Consider the following 22,101-nt stretch of genomic DNA (forward strand, 5'->3'; position numbering starts at 1 on the left):
TGGTATATCACCACGAACACGGCTAAAGTTAAAGGGTCAAGTACAGTACTATGACTAACTAACGTTGTAGCCTCTATGGTTGTAGCCTAGCAGAGTGGACAAGTTGCTGTTAGCTGACAGTGAGGCATGTACGTGTCCATCAACGTGACCACGCCCTAATTAATGCAAACACTTTAAGACCTAATATAAATAAAAGGGTCGTGTTAGAAAACAATTCACTCACAGATCCATAATCATGAAGGTGGAATCTAACTATATCGATAATAAAAATGTATGGAGCCAGGGACAGAAACATGTTTTTTTCTGCTGTAAAGTTGGGCATTTTAACATGGGGGTCTATGGAAATTGCTCCTTTCTGCAGCCATCGCCTATCGGCCAATATATGAACTGCAGTGTGTGGCACTTCCGTATTGGCTTCCCGGCTGTTCCCCAGAGTTTGCCGCTTGGTCATGATAGATACAAATACTGAATAGTTTAGATGAGAAAAGGCATCGAAATGCCAGGTTACTAGTATTTATCATGTAAACAGGGAACATGAATAACCCGATCTCTCTGTGCTCATGTAAACACCATGATGTCCATGTGGAGATGCAGTCAGTGTGTTTTACTGGAACCTCAGTTCGGTAAGAGATTATTTTCTGAGTTCTTTAACTTAGGTAGCCTACTCTCTCTCAAAATGGTAATGTGCATTATGTTTTAATTATACTTCTTATCATTCAGAAGCTTTTTGTGTGTGCTTATGTTTTACTGAGTGCTTATAGGCAATTTCCATCCCAGTATTCAGTTAACTATTTATTTTTCTGTGCACATTACATAGACAGCTAATATTCTACCGACTGCTTGGGACTTTGAGTCTTCAAGATGTCCAATGTCACAGACTGGGACTTACTTTAGAGTCAGTTGTATTTACATTCAGTATGACTTGTTATGATTCAATGTGAAAGACTGAAAGAGTATACTGCTCAATAAATAATGATCACTTCACCACCTCTCTTGACATCTAGGCGCTTGAGAGTGAGTCAGAGGCAGAACACAGGGACAGTGGAGAGAGGTCCGTTGCTGAGGTGAGTGATGAAAGGGAAATGACAGTTTAGAGTAAATTGTGATGTGGTCTTTCATCCCAGAATGTTAAGGAAGTCAGTGGGGATATTGAACAGGAAGCATTTCAGTCAAGGGGCATCATATGACCAATATAGACAGAAGAGCAACATTTATTTGAACATTTAAGTCAATGATACCATTCCAAGGTGAACTTAACATCTGTATGGAGTCAGATCAGTCTCAATATTAATAAATGCTCACAGAAGGATACACAAATGTATTTTGCGATTTATATATAAATGACTCTCCACAACAATATCTCTCAATGCACTCACAAATATTTATTGTTGTATATAAATGTACAAAAAATTGACATTTAAACTGCTTTTTATTAATTCAAAGACGGCTCTGAATTAATAATCAAATATGTTTCCTTTCTTTACTACTGGATAAAATTACAAAATGTACCCATCACTTTTCCTCATGCTAGTATAGCCACATAAAAGTATCAAACCACCATCTACTATGTATTTTTTTCGTGGGGGGGGACCCCCACACCCCCCCTTAAAAATGTCCCCCCCACATTCAGGATGCTTCCTACACCCATGCCTTTAAGTCTGAAACAGCTCCCCTTTTCAGAGCAGAGAAGCTTATTCATGTCTTTCAATTTATGATGAAGGAAAGAACTGAAATATGGAGTTTATTTCAGTAATATGACTGAAGCGGACATGAGATTTATTGTCTTTGGTGATTTAAAAACAGCATTTCCAGTTTGTGAAAGTGCAAAAGGGTTCAGACACTGGACCAAATGCAAAACAGCCCAAAGTGGGTTCATCAAGCTACAATCTTTTGATTTTTACTTGAAAAAGGCATTGAAAAGATATGAGGCTACATTTTTGGTAAGAAAATGTCAAATGATTTTACTTTGGAATTTTGAAATGCTTGAGTAGATGATGTGCGCCCTCTTGTGGCGATGTAATATTATAGCATATTACTATGTGGTACCGTTCATCTAACTGTGCTTGCTATAAACCACAACAAAAGGAGGGACCCTTCTATGTGCTCCATTCAAATGATTGTATTTCTGTTCTTGTCTGCTTAAGCCCTTGTTCAAAAGACATGTTTGTAAATATTGTTTTACATCCACCAAAAATGTTTATTAAAGAAGAAGATGCATATTAGATCGAGCCCTTGGTTAATTGTTCCTACATAGGTGATAACTGTGTAATTCATTTTTTGGGGGGGGGGAAAGATTGGCACGCATTGCAAGATTATGAGAAAATAAAGCGTTTCATGATTTTAGAGAAAATGTAAGGCAAGAAAATGAGAGGGGCTGCGTTTGTTTTCTTGAACCTGGTCCTCTAACCCTTCTCCACCCACGGATCAGTTTTTATTCACATCTCCAGGTTCCACCACTTGAAGTCAAACGGTTCCCTGCGGACGTTGGAGCCGCAGTGCACCTCTCCCAGCTGTTTGTGGTAGGAGGCGAAGTCGTCGATGAAGGTGCAGCTGAGACCCAGGCCCTCCATCAGGGAGCACATCTCCACCTCCAGGGCACAGCGTCCGTTCACCTTGGGGCCAAAGGGCTTCGGAATGCCCAGGTTTTTCCCCAAGACGATCATGTTCACCTGGACAGAGACAAGATAGATCATAAGACTCACGGTATCGTCTCTTAGATTTATTTCAAACAATCACATACTGTATAAGCAATATGTCTGCACACACCATGTCGGGGTAGTAAGCCACTGCTCTGAGCTCGGTCTCAGCCTTGTTGTTGTCGTTCTCCTCCATCACTAACTTGAAGAGGATTGGCAGGTCGATGATGTCCTCGTCGTCCAGGCCCAGCTCTCGCTTCAGCACATCTCTGTTCCAGTCAATGCAGCTCTGAGAGAGCAGGCAGTAAAAAATACATCATCCATTACACAAACTATACAACACCCAATTTGTATCTGTAAGCTCTTATTAGCGAAGGGTCTCACAAAAAACAGAGTGCTTTAAGCAAAAGAAAAAATACATTTTCATGTACTCAAAATCGAGGGGTTACGTATTGTAAACCTAGTGATATAAGCACAGGCGGAGCCCTCTACTGGACTCTATGGGTACTACCCTCAATCATGCCAATGCGAGCATTCACCTACTGCGATATCTATAAAAGTAGCCCGCACAAGCTCACCGTGTATAAAGCGGCCACGCCTCCTGAGTCCTGACTGTCATCCTACACCCTCTTCAGCGAGCAGCATAGGACAGACAGGGCCCCAAGTAGAGGGCTCCGCCTGTGCTTATATGACTAGGGTTACAATACGTAAACCCTCGTTATATCTTGCACAGGCTCCGCCCTCTACTGGACTCTATGGGTACAGTGGGCGGAGCCCTGATGCATAAACGCCCTGTTGTCCAACAACATCGACCCATCACACCCCCTGACCGGCTTTTGGTTAACAGCCACTGCACCGCAACTACTTCTCCCTCGGTTGTGACCGTGGAGAAGTCGGGGCCGCAGCTACTTGGCTGGTAGGGCACATTCAGACAAGCTTACCTCGTGAAGAGTGTGCATGGAAAATAGTGAGGAAGGCTCTCCCAGCCCTGCATGGGGCTTACCGTGCACCATGTTTCCCGGGTCCCTAAGAACGTTAGTTTAGCTGCTAGAGGCTTGGACTCCTGGGGGGGGGGGCCTTACTTCGTCCTTCTGGCTGTTTGTACCTGTGTACTCTCATGTTCCGATTAACCCAGCTTCCCCCAAATCTCTTTTTGTGTGTCTATATCTACGCCGGGATCCTGAGTCAAGGCTAATCCTGTTGCTGTGGTCGTGTGTCCTGGATCCTCTATCCTGAGTCCTGGACTTCGAGTCGTGGTTGAACCAGTCTCTGCGGTCCTGCCTGACTCTCATCATACTACTTCCCTGATGGCTCCCACAGGATTGCTGACATCCTCGTGGACTCATCTTCTTATTATAGACACATGCATTTCCAAACATTTGGTCTTTCCAAACATTTGGTCTACCTACGCTGTAAAATGTACTATCTCTTCAATTTACACACGGCATCTATTAGACCCTCCAGAAAAACGCGGGCAAAAATCCTTGATTATGCGATTAAACATGCAGGGTTTTATGTGATTTTATGCGGTGAAATTGCGAAATATGCGGAAAAAATAAATATTGGGCTGTCTTATTTATTTATTCTCTCTCACACACAACCTGCCACTAACGTTAAACCCCTTTACTATTCAATTAAACACATTCAATGTTTATTTATTGTAAAAGAAATTGGGCTATTTTAATCACACTCTCTCTCACACACACAAATACACACACACTTCTCCGCCTCATTCTGTTTTCATTTACTCGTTCGTTATTTGACCAGCTTCAATCTTGTAGGCTACTCACTTCGTTTCTTGTAGCCCTCGAAAGGGTTTTGGAGGTTGATGCCTCGGTGAACGTGAGTTGTTTGGCTTTCTTGTCCGCAGCAGCAGAAAGCATTTTCGAATGTTTGAATGAATCAAAGTGGGTCGTCACCGTCGATGTTCTCTTACGCTCCAACACAGTTGCACGGGGTGCAGAATAGTTTACCCCCACTTTCGGGCAAGACATCGGGGTACTGCTTTGCCCGGTCTTTAGCAGAAATGTTCGTCAGTAAATGAGATGGATTATATTTTTTCATCTTGGTGTTTTCTCTCTCGTGTGAGCTCCAAACGTTCACTCTACGGTGTTGTTTACCTTCTGTGATGCGCGAGCTGATGACGTCGCGTCATCATCATCATCACTTCACGTCAAGACGAGTTAACTTTTTTTCCCCTCAACTTTGTGTGGAAAAATGCGGGGATTATGCGGCCTTTTGATAAATATGCGGCCTTTTAAAAATCTGCGCCATTTTGCTGATTATGCGGTAAATTCTGCGATCGCAGAATCGCGTTTTTCTGGAGGGTCTAATCTATTGCACGTCTGTCCGTCCTGGGAGAGGGATCCCTCCTCTGTTGCTCTCCCTGAGGGTTCTCCCATTTTCCTTTAAACTGTGGGTTTTCTCTGGAAGTTTTTCCTTGTACGATGTGAGGGTCTAAGGACAGAGGGTGTCGTATTGTCATAATGATATTCTGTACAAACTGTGAAGACCACTGAGACAAATGTAACATTTGTGATATTGGGCTATATAAATAAACATTGATTGATTGATTGATTGATGTAAGTGCACCATGTCCCCCACACTCAGACACGCTTACCTCATGAAGAGTGTGCATGGAAAATAGTGAGGAAGGCTCTCCCAGCCCTGCATGGGGCTTACCGTGCACCATGTTTCCCAGGTCCCTAAGGAGCACGGGGAGATCGTAAGTGCACCATGTCCTCCACACTCAGACACGCTTACCTCGTGAAGAGTGTGCATGGAAAATAGTGAGGAAGGCTCTCCCAGCAAGCACAGACGATGAGAAGGAGCCAGACATGTCCAAGAGATAAAACCTTATGAAGGGGCCTGGCGTCGACCAAGACGCCGCCGTGCACATGTCCTCCACACTCACGCCGTTGAATAAGGCTGTTGACACAGCCATACCCCGTGCAGAGTGTGCACGGACCCCCGTGGGGAAGGCTCTCCCTGCCTGTCCATAGGCATGTGAAATGCACTCGCAGAGCCATCCTGCCAGGCGTTTCTTGGACAGAGCTTTACCGGCCACACCACCCCCAAAACACACAAACAGCAGTTCAGTGCGCCTAAAGGCAGCCGTGCGCTCCACAAAACATGCTAGCGCACGCACCGGGCAGAGGAGATACAATCTAGCCTCCCTGGCCCCAATATGGGGTGGAAGATTAAAGCCACCTAACTGAATAGCCCTTGACCTGAACGAACTCCTTATTTGGTTCGGTCTGAGTGTGGCCCCGCCCAGGAGGGGGAGAATGAGGTGCAGCGGTGGAAATGCGAGCAGCTTTCTTGGCCATGGCTCGTGTACAAACGCGTCCACCCCCAAGGGTGGATTGTAGAATTCAAACATCGAAAGGCAGAAAAAGTGATGCAGAAGGCCATACAAGTTCATATAACAGGGCTGCTGAGTCCTAATGCACATCAAATATGTTGGAACTTGGCAGGGAGAGTAGACAAATGGCCTTCATCATGAAAAGTGTTCATCAGGAGCTTTGATACAAGTGGTCAAGCGGGGGCATATTCAGACTAACAACAGCAATGTCAAATGTTAGTCTTGAGAGCACTGGACACTTGTTGTCAAAAGGGATGAATCCTTTACTTCATCTGGCTTTCTGTTGGATGAATCTTACTTTGACAGGATGCAGGGGAAACAATGTTAAATGTATGCTGCCAACTGTAAAGATTTATGGTCGGGGGCTGTTAATTAAGTTTTTCTTGATTTATGCTTAGACCCTTATTTACGATAACGGGAAAATATTGATGTCAAAGCACCCTGACTTTACCCACATCCAAAACTTTTTAAATAAACAGAAACGCTGACAGTGAGACAGTTGTTATCCCCTAACATCAATGCTTTCCTTCACTAATGCTCATTTGTCTGTATCTAAAATCATGCCGAGTTTACACAGAGTAGAAGCTGATATAGTGCTATATTAACACCTACAGTTGTGGAATGAGGTTGTCTACATTATGAGTGTAATTTCTGGCTGGCGGTTGTCTTGAGAAGGAAAATATTTTTTAATGAAAAACTGCAGAGGTGATAAAATGTTTGTGAGAATTTTGCTATAACTTTGCAGTTAGATCTTTGGGGGATTTTATTCTCTGCACCAAAAAGTAGACAAAGCAAGCTGTATGTTGGTCTTACTATACAATCCCACTCACCTGCACGTAGTTATTTTCAGCTGCGAGCCCTTTGTCATTCAGAATCTCATCCACTGTTTGTTGTTCTTCATCTTTCAGACCTTTTTGGAAGTGGGGAGGATAACATGATGACTGTGCATTGCTAAGAACTCATTGTGTAGTTGTTTTTTCCAATTTAGTTTGAGACAGGCCTACCCTCGAACAGTTTGGCTTGCCCGTGTCCATCCCTCTGTAAGCCTCTGAATAGTTTGTAGCCTGCATCCGGGCTGGCCAGCAGCAGCCTGAATCCCTGTGCACAGAAACACAAGAGACAAAGATAACAGCAGCTGCCCCATTGTCCTGGGAGCTCATTCAATCCATCACATAAAAGCATGTCGGTATCCACCGGTAACAGCTAGCAGCTTCCTGTCTCCTAACTATGCAATGTATCCTCATGTGTTTCATGTCTTGAGCAAAGTTATTCCGTATTTTTCGTGCATTCTCAAATGAATGACATGCAAATTGACACGTGTTGCACAACAGCTTTTTCAAAGTAAACTTGCTTCTTCGTAGAAATGAACTTTGTAGTTTGGGTTAAAATGACCACTAATGTGGTAAAGGTAAAGCAGAAAGAAGGCAACTTTTGGTTCAAAATAACTAAAGTTTCTATTTAAAAGGGATCATTTACCTTTCTGTCAGGTGCAGGAACAAAACTCATGAATTCATCTATGTGGCCGACTACAAGCCAGTCAGAGAATAAGGCAACGGGCTCCTGAACCTTCTGAGCCCACAAGAAGTCTTGGACTACTTTGGTCATGTTGCGTCCTTTAGTGGCCCTTGAAGAAAAAGACAAATTAATTAAATAATGTTAACAAGTCCTCGCCACACTGTGTCCTGTGTTCCCCTGTTACAAACGTACGTAGGGAAAGCCACTCCGATGAGGATTCTGCCCAGGGGGTAGTTTTTCCCATTGACGGTAACGGGAGGACTAACCTCCAGATTACCGAATGAGTCCAAACTGCTCACGTCTTGGGCCACCCTGGTCACATAGCCAAAGTCGGGGCCCTGAGGACATGAAGGTGGTTAGGGCTCCCGCTCAGACCTGAGTAAATACTCTGCTTTCAACATTTGTGTTGAAGGTTGTCCCCGAAAGGGAATTCAAATATCTGGTTAAAATCTTGAAAGTCTCACCAGCAGCTCATCGTATGGAAAATCCTTGAGACCCCTATCACGAGGAGAATCCAGAACAACAGGAAACCGGTGATGAGGTGAGTCGATGTATCCAAACTCCAGCTCGTCCTGAAAATTAGACATAGAGATCTTATTACTTGTAGAATATTAATTCTGGTAATGTTAATTCAAATAATAATTATGTAGAATAAGGCATTAATAAGTGTTTTATAATGACTAATAAATAGCCAATATACTGATAATATGCATGTTAATTAAAACTAGTTGAGGGTGAATTTGTGTACCTTAATATAAAGTGTTACCGAATTTGTTTTCTTTTTGGATTGTTTCATGTTACTTTGAGGTTTTTAATGAATGGTTCCTTTTTTCCCGATGTGGTTTACATGAAATCCGTTATTAGGGTCTGAGACCTAGGTCGGCGAAGACCCTATTGATATTGGAAAAAAAAAATAAACCTGCCAAAAACACCCAAAAACATGGAAAACGACCGACTAAAGCACCGAAAATGTTCGTAAATAATGTCGCCTGATAGACCGCGTGAGCCCAGTGACTGCAAATCGTATAATTGATATCGTAACTATCATCGTAGTCGCTCGCGCAGCGAGCGATAACCACTAAAACCCACTAAAAACAGGGTCAAAAAGGGGCAAAAGTCCTTCCATGTTATAGACAGACGGCCTAGGTACAGTGAGGGGGTCCCATCCGCGTCAATGTTAAATCGAACATGATTGAAACTGGACGGATTATTCATTATTATTCTGATTATTCTTTACCTTTGTTGCACGCACTTTTGACCCCCGCAGCATATGTGAAAACTCACCAAATTTTGCAGTCGCGTCAAAAGTGCGGCAACGTGAAGTATGTCATTGGTCCCGGAACTTAACGTCAAAAATTGCCCTCTTGGAGGGGTAAAAAATAACGTACAGGAAGTCGGCCTGTTTGAATTTGCCCTATTTCGCGTACCCACGAAATCTATCTCCTCCTAGGGACTTTTATCGTACGCCTCGAAATTCCTCGGGTAGCTTCGCGAGACATGGGAGAGCTTAAGTTATCACGAGAATTTTTTTCTTTCGCACGGCGTAGCCGTGATTTGTCGCCAAAGTTCGCGTTCGTACGATTTTTGGCGGTCCCTCGCCATGGAACCCGATGATGTCATAACTCAAACTGACATTCTCAGAACGCCACCAAACTTCACATGACGTTTAGCACCACAGCCCTGAACAGCTCTAGGTCAAATCTGATGTCACTTAATTTGGCGTTACCATGGCAACGGATCCTTCGCCATAAACAACGGTGTCGCTGTAAATCCAATGGACACGGTCCCATCGTCCCCCAATCTTCACTTTTATATCACTGGTCCATGCCTCAACAGTTCCAAGTGAAATCTGAAATCTCAACGTATGCCGTTTCCATGGAAACGGCATCCCTCGCCAAAACATCCGATGTTGTTGTAAGTCAATGGAAAATCGTCCAAACAGCACCAGACTTCAGACTATCATTAATGGTCCGGCCCTCAACAGCTCTACGTGAAATCTGAAATCTCAACGTATGCCGTTTCCATGGAAACGCATCCCTCGCCGTCAAACATCATGTCGTCGTAATTCAATGGAAAATCATCCAAACACCACCAGACTTCAGACTATCATCAATGGTCCGGCCCTCAACAGCTCCAAGTGAAATCTGAAATCTCAACGTATGCCGTTTCCATGGCAACGCGTCCCTCGCCATGAAACATCATGTTGTCGTAAGTCAATGGAAAATCCTCCAAACAGCACCAGACTTCATATGATGGCTAATGGTCCGGCCCTCAACAGCTCTATGTCAATTATGGGATGTCATCATTTGGCGTTGCCATGGCAACGCATCCCTCGCCATCAAACATCATGTTGTCGTAATTCAATGGAAAATCATCCAAACACCACCAGACTTCAGACTATCATCAATGGTCCGGCCCACAACAGCTCTACATGAAATCTGAAATCTCAACGTATGCCGTTTCCATGCCAACGCATCCCCCGCCAAAAAATATACGATGTTGTTGTAAGTCAATGGAAAATCGTCCAAACAGCACGAGACTTCAGACTATCATCACTGGTCCGGCCCTCAACAGCTCTACGTGAAATCGGAAATCTCAATGTATGCCGTTGCCATGGTAACGCACGCATCCCTCGCCGTCAAACATCATGTTGTCGTAATTCAATGGAAAATCATCCAAACACCACCAGACTTCAGACTATCATCAATGGTCCGGCCCTCAACAGCTCTACGCCAATTATGGGATGTCATCATATGCCGTTTCCATGGCAACGCGTCCCTCGCCATGAAACACGGTGTTGCCCTAATTCAATGGAAAAGGTTCCAAACGGCACCAGACTTCAGATGATGACTAATGGTCCGGCCCTCAGCAGCTCTACGTGAAATCTGAAATCTCAACGTATGCCGTTTCCATGGAAACGCATCCCTCGCCAAAAAATCCGATGTTGTCCTAATTCAATGGAAAATCTTCCAAACAGCACCAGACTTCAGATGATGGCTCCTAGTCCGGCCCTCAACAGCACTATGTCAATTATGGCTACATATATTGGCCGAGTCCTCGAGACACCTAGACACACACGTCGACGTGCGGACAACAGCCTGCGGAACGTCGAAGACCCGCTCAACGCTGCTTGCAGCTTTAATTATCACTGTTATTGCAGTGTTTTAGATTATAATTTTGTATAGCTTTCCATTTATTGTAGAGGTACATTTAGTCAATTGATGATCATTTCTAATACGTATTTTTTCATATAACACATTCGACTTTCTTACCTGCATCCAGCGATCTCCTCTGTTCATATACTCATAGCAGATCTTAAGCTTGTAACCGCTCTTTGTGACAAGGTTCCTCATTCCTTTAAGGAACTGGTAGTTATCAGATGTGCTGAAAAGGTAACCACAGAAGAAGTAAGTTCCTTAAGCAATAATGTGTCGAAATCAAAAATTGTCTGACAAAAAGCCAGACAATTTTTGATCTTCAAGTTTAACCAATACCCAACACGTTATCTGAGTGATTATGGGTAAAACTGAATACTCAAGAATGGGAAGTGAAACCATGCAGACTAAGTGTGAATTTGGTAGTATGAGTAACAATGAGGGGGATTAAGAGATAGTGAAGATAGTGTTGAAACTTATTTTGTCACAATCATCTCTATTATTCATCAGTCTGCTCTTACCTGCAGACAAACACCTCCACAGGCTGCAGGGTGTTGGGTGTCATGATCCAAGGTGCCACTCTGAACACGGCTGTGTCTGTGAAAATCGGCGTCTCAGGGAGACCCTGTCAGAGCATGAGAGAGGCAGCTGAGTACAAGTATGTTAACTAAAAATCTTTCTAAGCCAACAAAAACATACTCAAAAGGATATATAACCTTTGCTGTATTAGGTTATAAGAAATGGTTGTGTTCAAAGTGTAACTATGTTATTTGAAAGTTTGTGCTTGATTTTGGAAGTAGTGGTTTCACACAAATACTTGTTTATCTGAAGATCCATCCACTAACTTGCTTTCAGCCAGATCAACAGAGACTGAGTTGTGGTTATAAGCTATGAAAAAACAACTAAGTGGACCATGAGTTCATATAATGTTATACTTATTTGTTCTGGTTTTTTTTATACAATTTCATTTTAAAAAGGTTTATAAATTAAAAAGATTAGTTGGCGTTACATTATACATGTCATGTTGCAGGTCTTACATCAGAGATGGGCTCTAGCAGACTGAGGTTGATGCTGATGAGCCCATCGAAGTCTTTGTCAGGAAACCTGAGGCCCTCCACGTGAAACTTCATCTCCGAGACGCCTCCGAGGTAAGGCACCTCCTGGGACAGGACCTCATTGCTCAGCACCAGAGGATATTCCTTAACAAAATGGTTGAAGAGTTTCTCTGGGGAGCAAGAACAACACAAACAATGCTTGAATTATAAGGTGCTTCAATGAAGTGCTCCCGCTCCCCTACCAAACAAAGAATGGTTGAATCTCACTACAGTTTCACTATCAGCTACCTTATAGTCAATATGGCAGCATAGCTAACAAAAACAGGGATTTGTTTAACTCGAATCATATTTAACATTAGTGGATCATAACCGTTTTGAGCCCTGATCAAGGCCAAAGTGTGGCCTGCAGCAGATTGTGCCACACTTGTTTATTGTTCAGCTAATTGGCAAACATAAATGTTTTCTATTTAAGCAAGTTAAAGACAAATGAGGAGTCAGCAGTCAATGAGACTTTATAAAAAAAAAAATCAAAAATGTCTGATTTACCGTTGTAATCATATACTCATACATTAACACAAAGATATTCTGAATTGCATGCACACAACATCGTCTATTCTGGGTTTTTCACCCACACTCTTTACTTACGCAGTAAATTGCTCTCCACTCCAGAGGAACTGGCCCTGAAGACTCTGACGCTCTCTGCGTCGCCCTGAGAGATGTGCATGGTGAGCTTGTAGCCCTCTGGGAGTTTGGCCGGGCCTTTGGTCCGCAGCACCATGACAGACATGTCCTTCAGATCTGCACACCCACAAAACATCATGTTAGTGTCCTGCAAATGTCATTCAATCCTATATACTTTAGATTTTACTCAACATGTAACAGATACATGACACGAATGTGCTTGAGTGACTTTTTTATGCTTTTAACACTAAAAGTAGATAGTACAGTGAATGTCTGGTCATATCTGTGATAAATACGGGGCACTCACACATAATGTACAACACCTGCTTGTACTATCAGATTTCAGCTCTACTGGTTTATCCGCAGCAAAGTCATTTGAGAGGCCTGCTTTATCAAACTGCCCTCTACACTCACGCAGAGGTCTTTAGATTTGTAGTTTCATCACATAAGTTTGCCCTTTCAACACTTTAATCTGCCAACTGTGCAAAAGCTAAAATGAGTGACCTTGTAATGCTGGCAACAGTAATGAAAAAGGTGCAGAGTGAACAAAGAGAAGCTGTTTTTTACCTGACACTTTGGAGACCTGGTCCTGCTCGCTATCTGGTTTCTTCAAGAACATCCGCTCTGAGTCACAGTTGACCAATAGGATGGCTCCGTGACCATTTGAACCCCATTTCCATGATCCCTAACAAGTTTTCAAAAATCGATGATTGAATGTAATTTAATGGAAATCTAAAAGGTACAAATGTTTTGCACCACAGATTGATGGCAAATATTGTATTGCATATATATCAAACTTATAAAAAAACACAAGAATAAGAAACAAAATTATGTTTAAATAGCACAATCATAGAAAGATCTCCCCTCTGTTGGAGAGTAAAAATCAAATACACAGTAGTCAGAAACCCTTTAAATGATTAATATACAACGCTGAGTTATCTACATAAACAGAATTCAGTTTGGCACACTTGGCATGTTATTGTTCATGAGAAAGTAAAACGTAGATCAAATATCTCCTTCATTAGGTGTCTGTAAAGTTATCTGACACCTTTGAGCTCACCTTATTAGCATGGTTTTTCTCCACAACACCGTCTCTGTCTGCATCCACATCCAGAGAGATCTCTGTGCACACACAAACACACAGTTTGTTTATCACAGTTCCTCTGCATGGCACACATATTCCAGATAATGGTTGATATCAGAGTATTGCTAATGTTGTACTGGTAGACTGTTTATACACATTTCTTTCAAGTCAAACAAATAATAAGTAGTATAAATATGTTTTTTTCAATTTGCTTATTTTGCCTACCAACTGCTGTCAGGTGCAGGAGGGCCCTCCCCAAGACATCTTTCTTCTCCCCATAGTATCGGATAGACAACTTAAAATAAAACGGCAAAAGACATTTAATTGCACATCATGACATTTGACGATTCCAAATCTAAAAGAAACGTGATTTTTTTGGAGTTTCACTGTACATTGTAGCAAATGCTCATGATCAATGTGAAATATCTCCTCTGGTTATTTGAAACGTGGTTAATCATAAATCAAAAGAAGCAAAAGCTACAAATGCTTAAAAGGAGGGTGAGTTTGATTTCTCGTTAAACTCTACTCTTAATCAGAAAGTTCATCCAATGACAAAAGGCAATTTTCTGAAATGAAACGATTCCTAAAATACAAAACGATGAGCAAACTGTTCCTGAAAATTGCCTAATCATGACTGCTTTAACATGACCTTGAATAATAGTTTTTTCTAAATAATAAACCTCCCATTTCCTGAAACTGTCATTACATCAGCACGTACTGAAATTAAGAAATATGACTTGCTGCTTTGGGATATCAGTTTCAAGCACAACTACTTCACCTTGCCATCATTTTCATAATCACTGGCACGGCTCATGCGGATGAGAAGGGCTGAGTTTCCCATAAGAGGGATGGGAGACAGGTGGGAGGTCTCCCGAGGTCGGGGGCTGATGCTGTACTGAACAGTGGCAGTGCTCTTCACAGAGATGAACTCAGAGCCTGGAGGTGCACTCCTGAGAACAAGACAAACAGCAGGTTTTAGCACATGATGTATAAATACAAAAGAAAGACCTGCTGTGGCTTATTAAACAAAGAGATTGTGTGTGTACAGGGAAATGGTATTTAAGTAAAGAAGAGCAGTACGCCTGCAGCCACAGTTCCAATTTCGCAACAGGTGGGTATAAGTTCAGCGCCTACGGCATAGACATCTGATAATCCCACAATATGCCATACCACCATTTCCCTGGTTTTCCGTGTGTCAGCTGTTTTGCGGTGGCATCATTACCACATAATTGTTTCAAAATAGGCCACATACAGTCACAACTAGTCATCAAATGAACTATTCATCAAATGAATGATAGGTCCACGTCATAGACATGTGTACACTAAAAGTATTTTGTGCAATTATTTCACCTGTCCACACTGGCAGTGAAGAGACCTACTTCTAATGTGATTCCAACTCATGAGATTGTCAAAAAAGTGAGTATCCTGTAACATAGCATGAAAATAGTGTCCACAGAATAACAAAAACGTTTATTTTTCTGTGCAAAAAAGACTAACAGCCCGTCCACACTACAGCTTCAAAAAAAGCTTGGAGCTGGGTGTGTCTGAAGCTCGACCAACAACCAATCACATGAATCTCCCGCCCCTGACACACAAGCAGCGGTTTGATTGGCTAGAGCTTGTACTGGCATATGATTTGATTGGCTGACGCTTCCACCGAAAGCTTCAGAAGCTTCAAAAGTTGAACATTGCTCAACTTTTGCAGCCTGAAACGCCAGGAAAGCTCCACTCTGCTTCCCACAATGCAGTTTGGTGAAAAGTGACGTCACCCCATTCAAAGTGAATGGGCAGACGCGTTGGAAACCGTTTTTGAAGCTGTCGAAGCTGTAGTGTGGACAGGCTGTAACAAGTTATCCACTTGGTTTAACAACGTTATAAACAGGGACGTGCACAGGTACGGGCTAATGTTGCCAGGGCAACGGCCCGTTTGGCCTTGTTGGCTGACCTGCCCCTCTGGAGAGAGCGAGAGTTTATTTTTTCTGTTGTGGCCGAATTAACATGATAAGCCCACAATTGGTAGCGACTCCCTGCGGGAAACACACTTTGTCAGCGCTGTCATCTGCCGGTGCGTTAAGACCACCTCAGTGTCGGATTTTGGAAACTTGATTTTGAGTTGTCTCATGGCAGTATAGGGAATAAGGGACAAACCAGGGGACTTTACTTCCTCTTGATACCATTGGTTATTTACAAAAAAAACACCTAAATATAGCCTACTTGTTGTGATTGGGTGTCTTTTCATCTGTAAACTCCTTCAACGGGGCCGCTCGCTCTCTTTTCTTGCCCTCTCATGGGTGAATACTTCACTGTCCCGCTTCATTGTAGGATTTCTGCCATGTCTCTACCACTTTAGTTTGACCATCTCTGTTATTAAGTTACGGAATACTAAATAAATAAGTAATTAGATACCTTACCGTTACTGGCTGCGCTCATAATGGTAAGAATAAGAATAATGCGTATTGAACTGGTTTAATTAATTAGTGACTTTATTTAAGGTAGCCTAATTAGTTAGAAGCAGGGGTTAAGTGAGGGGATTTGATATGTGGGGGGGGGGGCTCTGTGTGGATGTGCGAGAGGGGGGGGGGGGGGGGGGGGGCGGAGGTTGAGGATCTCATTATTTTACCTTAAGGAATATAGGCCTACACTGTGGCCCTAAAGCAACTGCTCCATTATCTGTATCAAATGCAGACATTGATGCCACCAAATGTCACAATAAAAAGTACTACAAATAAACTGGAATTCATTTACATCTTAAATTATGAATATATAAAAAGGTTTACAAATATCCGTCCGCAGCTCACAGCCAAAGTGGGTGTGGGATCGAGCGAGAGAGATAAATGCAATGTATGTAAACAAATGTTTCCAAGGCACTCTTTTATAATTATTGGGGTAAACAGGTTTGAAATCATTTCAATGTATACTATAGGACAGTAAACCAAAAATATCGTTTAAAACTTGAGAGATACAAAAATATGCATAAATAAATGTTAACTAGGTAAAATAAAATATGAATGAACAACAAAAATAAAATAAGTTGCATTTATTTGCTATTGGCTATGGTAGGTTATTGGTTATGTTCACATACTTATTTGATTATTAAAATCTTTTTCATATGGGTGTTTTACGGCCCGTCCACACAGCGGCGTGCGTTGAAAGCTTCACCATTCACTTTGAATGGCTCGCTGCAAAAGTTGAGCAATGTTCAAGTTTTGAAGCCACGGCAGAAGCGTCAGCCAATCGAATCATATGCCAGTAAGCTCTAGCCAATCAAACTGCTGCTTGTATGTCAGGGGCGGGAGATTCATGTGATTGGTTGTTGATCGAGCCACCGAATGCAAGTAGTCGCCTTTGCTTATTTTGTTATGAGATGTGAATTACTGCTCAATTTAGTTGATGTAATAATCATTTGGTTTCTTTTACATTAAAAAAAGGTCTTATGTTTTTTTTCGGGGGGAGGCCCTTTTTCCAGTTTAGAGCAATAGCCCCTCCAAATGTCTATGCACGTCCCTGGTTATAAATGTTGTAATCTGATAAACACATGGCTTGGGCTTTGGGCTGTGCATGTTGTACCATTTGACTTACATTCCTATCACATTAGGACAGGATCTGTTCACAGCCAGTTTAGAGAGGAGGAATGATTACAGCCACCAATAACTCTCTAATTACAGAGAATTGCTATTCTTTAAGATTTAAGAATAGGACTTCTATACTTGACAACACCTTTAAAATAGATGCCCTTTCAGTCTCGAATGATTTCAGACTTTTATTTTTGGATAGGGGATCTGTGTGCCTTTCTTCCCACTCTACCCAGTCTGGGATCAAGCCTCGCACTGTTGTGCTGTGGAGGCTGGCATTTGGGAGAACGTCTTACTTACATTTATTTGGTACAACAAAGTCTCTCCTGTTGGATAGCAACAAAAGAGGACTGTTGACTGCCTTATACTGTACAAAACAAATCGTTGTGGTAGTTGCATTACAATGACTAATTGTCATTGTTTAGTACACCCTTATTGATATAAATAGGGTGGAGTAATCCAACAAAACTGTAGCTGCCAAAATTACCATTCAATGAATTCCATGTCTCTAACTGTAGGCTACTTCAACCTATTATAAACATAAGCTTATTATATAACTGATGTAATACTATAGTTTTAGAAAGCACCTGATAAACTGGCTACTGTTTTTATTTTAGGAAAATGGGAATCTTTTTTAAAGTAAATCAATAAATTACATTACAAAAAATAGCTCTGAATGCTAAATTGTGGAGTGGTATCATGTTGACCACTTATTAAAAAGAAAATAAGGATTGAAACATAGGTCGCTGTAACCAAGGTAATACAATACAGTATCTTACAAAACAATATTGCCAGAGGAACGTTACTATTTTTTCACAATAGAATACAATACTTTAATAAAGGATATAATTCCCCCAAATCAACAATTAGCCACACACAGCCCAGTTGTATCTATGTGTTAAGTGGGCTCTGTCGAAGACAATGGGTTGAACAATAGCCTACCTGTTCAGGTTCACGTTAAGTCCCGCGCCCACCACGCATACGACGCTTGTAACGTGGTCATAATCTACTCTGAAAGTCCGGGGGTGCATCATGGCTGAAGTCCTTCCGCAGTGTACGAGATGCTCACACCGACACTAAATGCTGTACGGTTGTTCCGTTGTCACAAGCGAGGACAAAGACCGGGTTTGCACAGTGTCTGGCACGCCTGGGCTGAGAACAACAAGATGTGGTGCAGGCTGCAGGTAACGGAACTCTGTGGTCGCTGATTGGTCGAAAATCGGCCAACCCCCTGTCACCTATCTCTCTTTGTGTTCAGTCCCTAACTGTGTGCGTCCACTCTGCGTGTGACTCAGGTATTTTGATATATATTTACTTAGAGTAAAGGTTCACAAAAGCACGCATGCGCCGCAGTGATATACATGATATGCTAGTTTCACCATTGGGAAGATATGGAGTCGCTTATACGCAATGTTTCATTTCAAACGAAAGCCCTGTAATGTAAAAATCATTGTAATTACATATTTAAGGAGCTTTATTTGAGTGAGCCTTTCTGTAAGTGCTGTACATGATTATAAAGAACTTGAATCATGAAAATGTATGTGAGTGGGCTTTTATATTTTCGTCCCTGTAGGTGGGAATTAACTAAGTAGATATAGGCCTACTCAAGTACTGTAGCCTACTTAAAGGAGACCTATCATGCTATATTTAAATGATATAGTGTATGACCATACCTATATAAAGGTATATTTATACATTTTATTTTTCAAAATACCAAACAGATCATTTTTTAGACATGCCTCGTTTCGCTCATTTTCGCTTTATTCCAAGCCCGTCTTTGAAAATTCTGAGCAGCAGCTGACCACGCCCCCCTGCAGAAGAGCAGGCATGAGCCGGCGAGAGTCACGTTACCATGCTTGCTGTGATTACGAGTGTCGAATAAACATGTCATCTCAGAGCAAAGCATGTGTTCAAGCATATTATCAATTTGATCCAGAAACTGACCCTGAAGCAGCGGAGGTTTTGGTGGAGGTGCAACAATCTCGGTTGCAGCAGGACGTTTGGTTAGCTGACAAGCTGTTGTCCCTATTTATTTTACTCTGTTACGATGCTTGCTCCTTATTCCGTTCATATTTTGGCTAATTAGCAAGAATGCAATGTGTACAGTTTGTAACGCAAAAACAGCGATATATATATATATATTTATAAAGGGAGACATTCATATTTTCAGCATATATACAATGGCCTCATTGCGTTTAATAGTTTACAGTCCTTTTCTTCCAACATCCTGCAACAACCGTTGGAAAGTTGAATAATTTAGGATGATAAAAAGTATAACTCCAACAACACCTCAGTTGTCAGCAATGTGTGTAGTTTCATGTGTTTTTAAAAGCTCAGTTATTGACTTCTTTGTGCAAATTGCGCCACGATGCCTTCTGAACGGAGAATGTGTGCTGCATGGAGATACCACAAGTAACATTTTTGATAGCTTTACTAAGTTGTCTGTTTAAATACATTTTTCACATGTCATTCAATATATGTTTATCACAATGTGTCAAGACGGATGCAGTAACTTGAGGACTCTGTAACCTGTATGGTGGACCATCCTGGATTGGAGCCTGTGTGCCTAAATGTGTTCTCCCTGCAGAATGCGTTGCATATTTACAGAGCTGAACATGGTGGACTACAGTTGAGACAAATAGAGCAGTGAGTAGTTTGTTTGTTTGTTTTGACTGAAATTGTAAAACGAATGCTAATATTGTTCACGGAAATAAATACTGGTGTATATGGCTGTATGCAATCTTTCATTCTGTCATTGTACTATTATATACTACACAGCAATGGCATAACACACCCATGTGTACGACAAAAAGGTCCACACACACACAACCTTATGCTTTTGAAATCAGAATATTCTTTACCCATCCAAACATGAATAATCACGACACATTTTGATATCAACTTGGAACTTTATTGTCAAAATCAACGGTTAAAAAAACCCATACAAAAAAACTAAATGTAGCCTACTTGTATTTTGTATGGACGCAGGATCAGAGTGGTGATTCCGGCCTGCGTTGTCCTCAGGATACGCAGGGAGTTTCCTGATCCGTGAAATGTCGATGTTGGGTTCAGACAGCAGCCAAATTGAACCGTGTAGCATACCCGGCGATGACCTCCTCCCTGTCAGGTCGCTCATAATGGTGCAGGGTCCACAAAGACTTGGTCGAAGATGAGGTCCATCAAGTTGGCCACGTAGGGCTGTGCAATGGTAAAAAAAGCACAACAAAAAATGTGGTTTAGATTAGTATATGCATGTAAAAAACTGAAACTTCTTTCTAATTTTTTTATTTTATATTTGTAAATAGTTGTATAATAAATATTTTAAACACTTACGGAATGTGGGGTCAGTCTTTACTGGTTTTGCTCTGCATTCTCCCTTCCTGGCCTTTGGGAACTGTAGTTTATACAGAGGGTTTCCAGTGGATGTAGTGGCTTGTGCACGCTCAGCGTTTTCATTGTAGTGCAGGGCTGCCAGGTACAGTCTTTCATTTCCGCCATGATAAAAAAAAATGTAAATAATAGCAAAGGATGTACAAATTGTCACTAATTAGTAAGTATGTGAGGTGCTGGCCTGTAAAGAAGAACACATAGTTAGAACAAAATCATCTCAACTTAGTATTCAGGATGAGAAAATACTATTTGGATAAATATAGTCTGAAATCCCAAAAGATGGGGCTAAAACTCTCTATTTAGCAAAACTCTCTATTTAGCAAAGCTCTCTATTTAGCAAAGCTCTTTGCTTAGCCTTTTCCAATCTGAGTTAGTTTTGAACCGTAACGTGCATGCTGTGTTTCTGACTCAATGCAGGTGATGTGTTGGAGAGGGGCTGAGCTCAGTAGACTGACTGTAATGAGTGCTAGCCACTAATTAGCCTGTTGCTAGAGGTAAGGCCTTGTCAACAACAACAGACCGACGGGGCTTTAGCTCAGTTTTACTCGTGGTGTGTGTGTCCCCTCGCATACATACACAGTGTTGTATCCTAACACACCCCCATTTATATTCATGTGCGCAAACAAGTAAACACACAAAAGCTTTTACATATAACGCTGCAAAACACGGCATGTCTCATTAGCGTAGCTTAGGCTGCGGCCACACGAGGACGAATTTGGTCGTTTGCGTTACTGTTTAGTGTCATATAGACCGTTCGGCCACACGAGGACGACCGAATACGGCACTAAACGACTGAGGAAACGATAACGGGTCCCAAGGTGGATAGAAAGGCATACGCAACTCTCTGGGGGGTCAAACAGCTCCGTGTGTGCGCCCTATCTGAACATTTTCAGATCACTGATAGTGATTGCGCAATAGCCCCGCCTCTCCCCACCTCTTCTGCTCACCTCCGCTTACCCCGCGCCATTGCTGAAGTGTTTCGCCACCAACAACAACAACAATGGCGGATCGCAGAGTTGCTATCGTGCTCCGGACGCTATTGACCATGCTACAGTTGTTTGTGCAACATCTACAGCAATAATGATGAGGCAATATCCCCGCCTCTCCCCACCTCTGCTGCTCACCCCCACGTCAAAGTAAACTGCACCCTGAATTCAGATTATTTATCTTTCTCTCGCGAGTGAAGTCTAATCTGACAGGACGGAGACACGCAGCTCTGCTCACCTGCAGCTCCTCCCGCTGCAGCAAAACACACACTTCAAGTCAGATCATCACCCTTAGCTATTTTAATTACCTCTCAAACTCCCTAAACTAGTTATATATATCTTTATTTTTACAGTCGGCCGGGTCACTGATTACTGGATGAGCTGCTGCATGAGACAGACACTGACGCTGTCCGAAGAGAGGGAGGAAAAAGAGAGGCTCCGTGTATTTTATTATTATAATATATAGAGTCGTTATTCATTTGTTTTAAAGCTCAATAAATAACAAAGAAGACCTTTGACCGGCACTTTTATAATTTTGTCCGGAAGATTTCAACTTTAATACACGCTGACTGGCGAAAAACTCTGCCTGGTTCCCTCGGCCCCCACCGCGGAGAATAAACAGAAGGGCAACCATGACAACCATGCTTCTTCGCTGCTTTTGTG

General features: G+C 42.1%; 1 protein-coding gene across 1 annotated transcript; it reads right to left on the reverse strand.

Annotated features, from left to right (window-relative positions):
- Window positions 1-1,248: 1,248 nt before the first annotated feature.
- Window positions 1,249-18,315, reverse strand: LOC117446977 (protein-arginine deiminase type-2-like). The gene is made up of 16 exons (XM_034083524.2): window positions 18,005-18,315; window positions 14,269-14,440; window positions 13,716-13,785; window positions 13,467-13,528; window positions 12,974-13,091; window positions 12,371-12,523; window positions 11,708-11,895; window positions 11,192-11,295; window positions 10,788-10,899; window positions 7,980-8,087; window positions 7,708-7,853; window positions 7,477-7,624; window positions 7,005-7,098; window positions 6,831-6,910; window positions 2,767-2,925; window positions 1,249-2,669 (listed from the first exon to the last, which is right to left on the reverse strand). The coding sequence occupies exons 1-16, from the start codon at window positions 18,094-18,096 to the stop codon at window positions 2,436-2,438; spliced, it is 2,040 nt and encodes a 679-aa protein (XP_033939415.1). The 5' UTR covers window positions 18,097-18,315; the 3' UTR covers window positions 1,249-2,435.
- Between the last annotated feature and the right edge of the window lie 3,786 nt (window positions 18,316-22,101).

The sequence above is a fragment of the Pseudochaenichthys georgianus genome, chromosome 5, assembly GCF_902827115.2.
Source record: "Pseudochaenichthys georgianus chromosome 5, fPseGeo1.2, whole genome shotgun sequence".
Lineage (NCBI taxonomy): Eukaryota > Metazoa > Chordata > Actinopteri > Perciformes > Channichthyidae > Pseudochaenichthys > Pseudochaenichthys georgianus.

Bases quoted from the DNA above. Each gene is read 5' to 3' on its own strand.
- LOC117446977 (XM_034083524.2), bottom strand. From the start codon at position 18,096: ATGATGCACCCCCGGACTTTCAGAGTAGATTATGACCACGTTACAAGC. The intron at 11,296-11,707 runs GTAAGACCTGCA...ATGCTCTGACAG, and splicing joins TGCTAGAGCCCATCTCTGAT to GGTCTCCCTGAGACGCCGAT. The intron at 8,088-10,787 runs GTAAGAAAGTCG...TCTAATTTTCAG, and splicing joins GAGGAGATCGCTGGATGCAG to GACGAGCTGGAGTTTGGATA.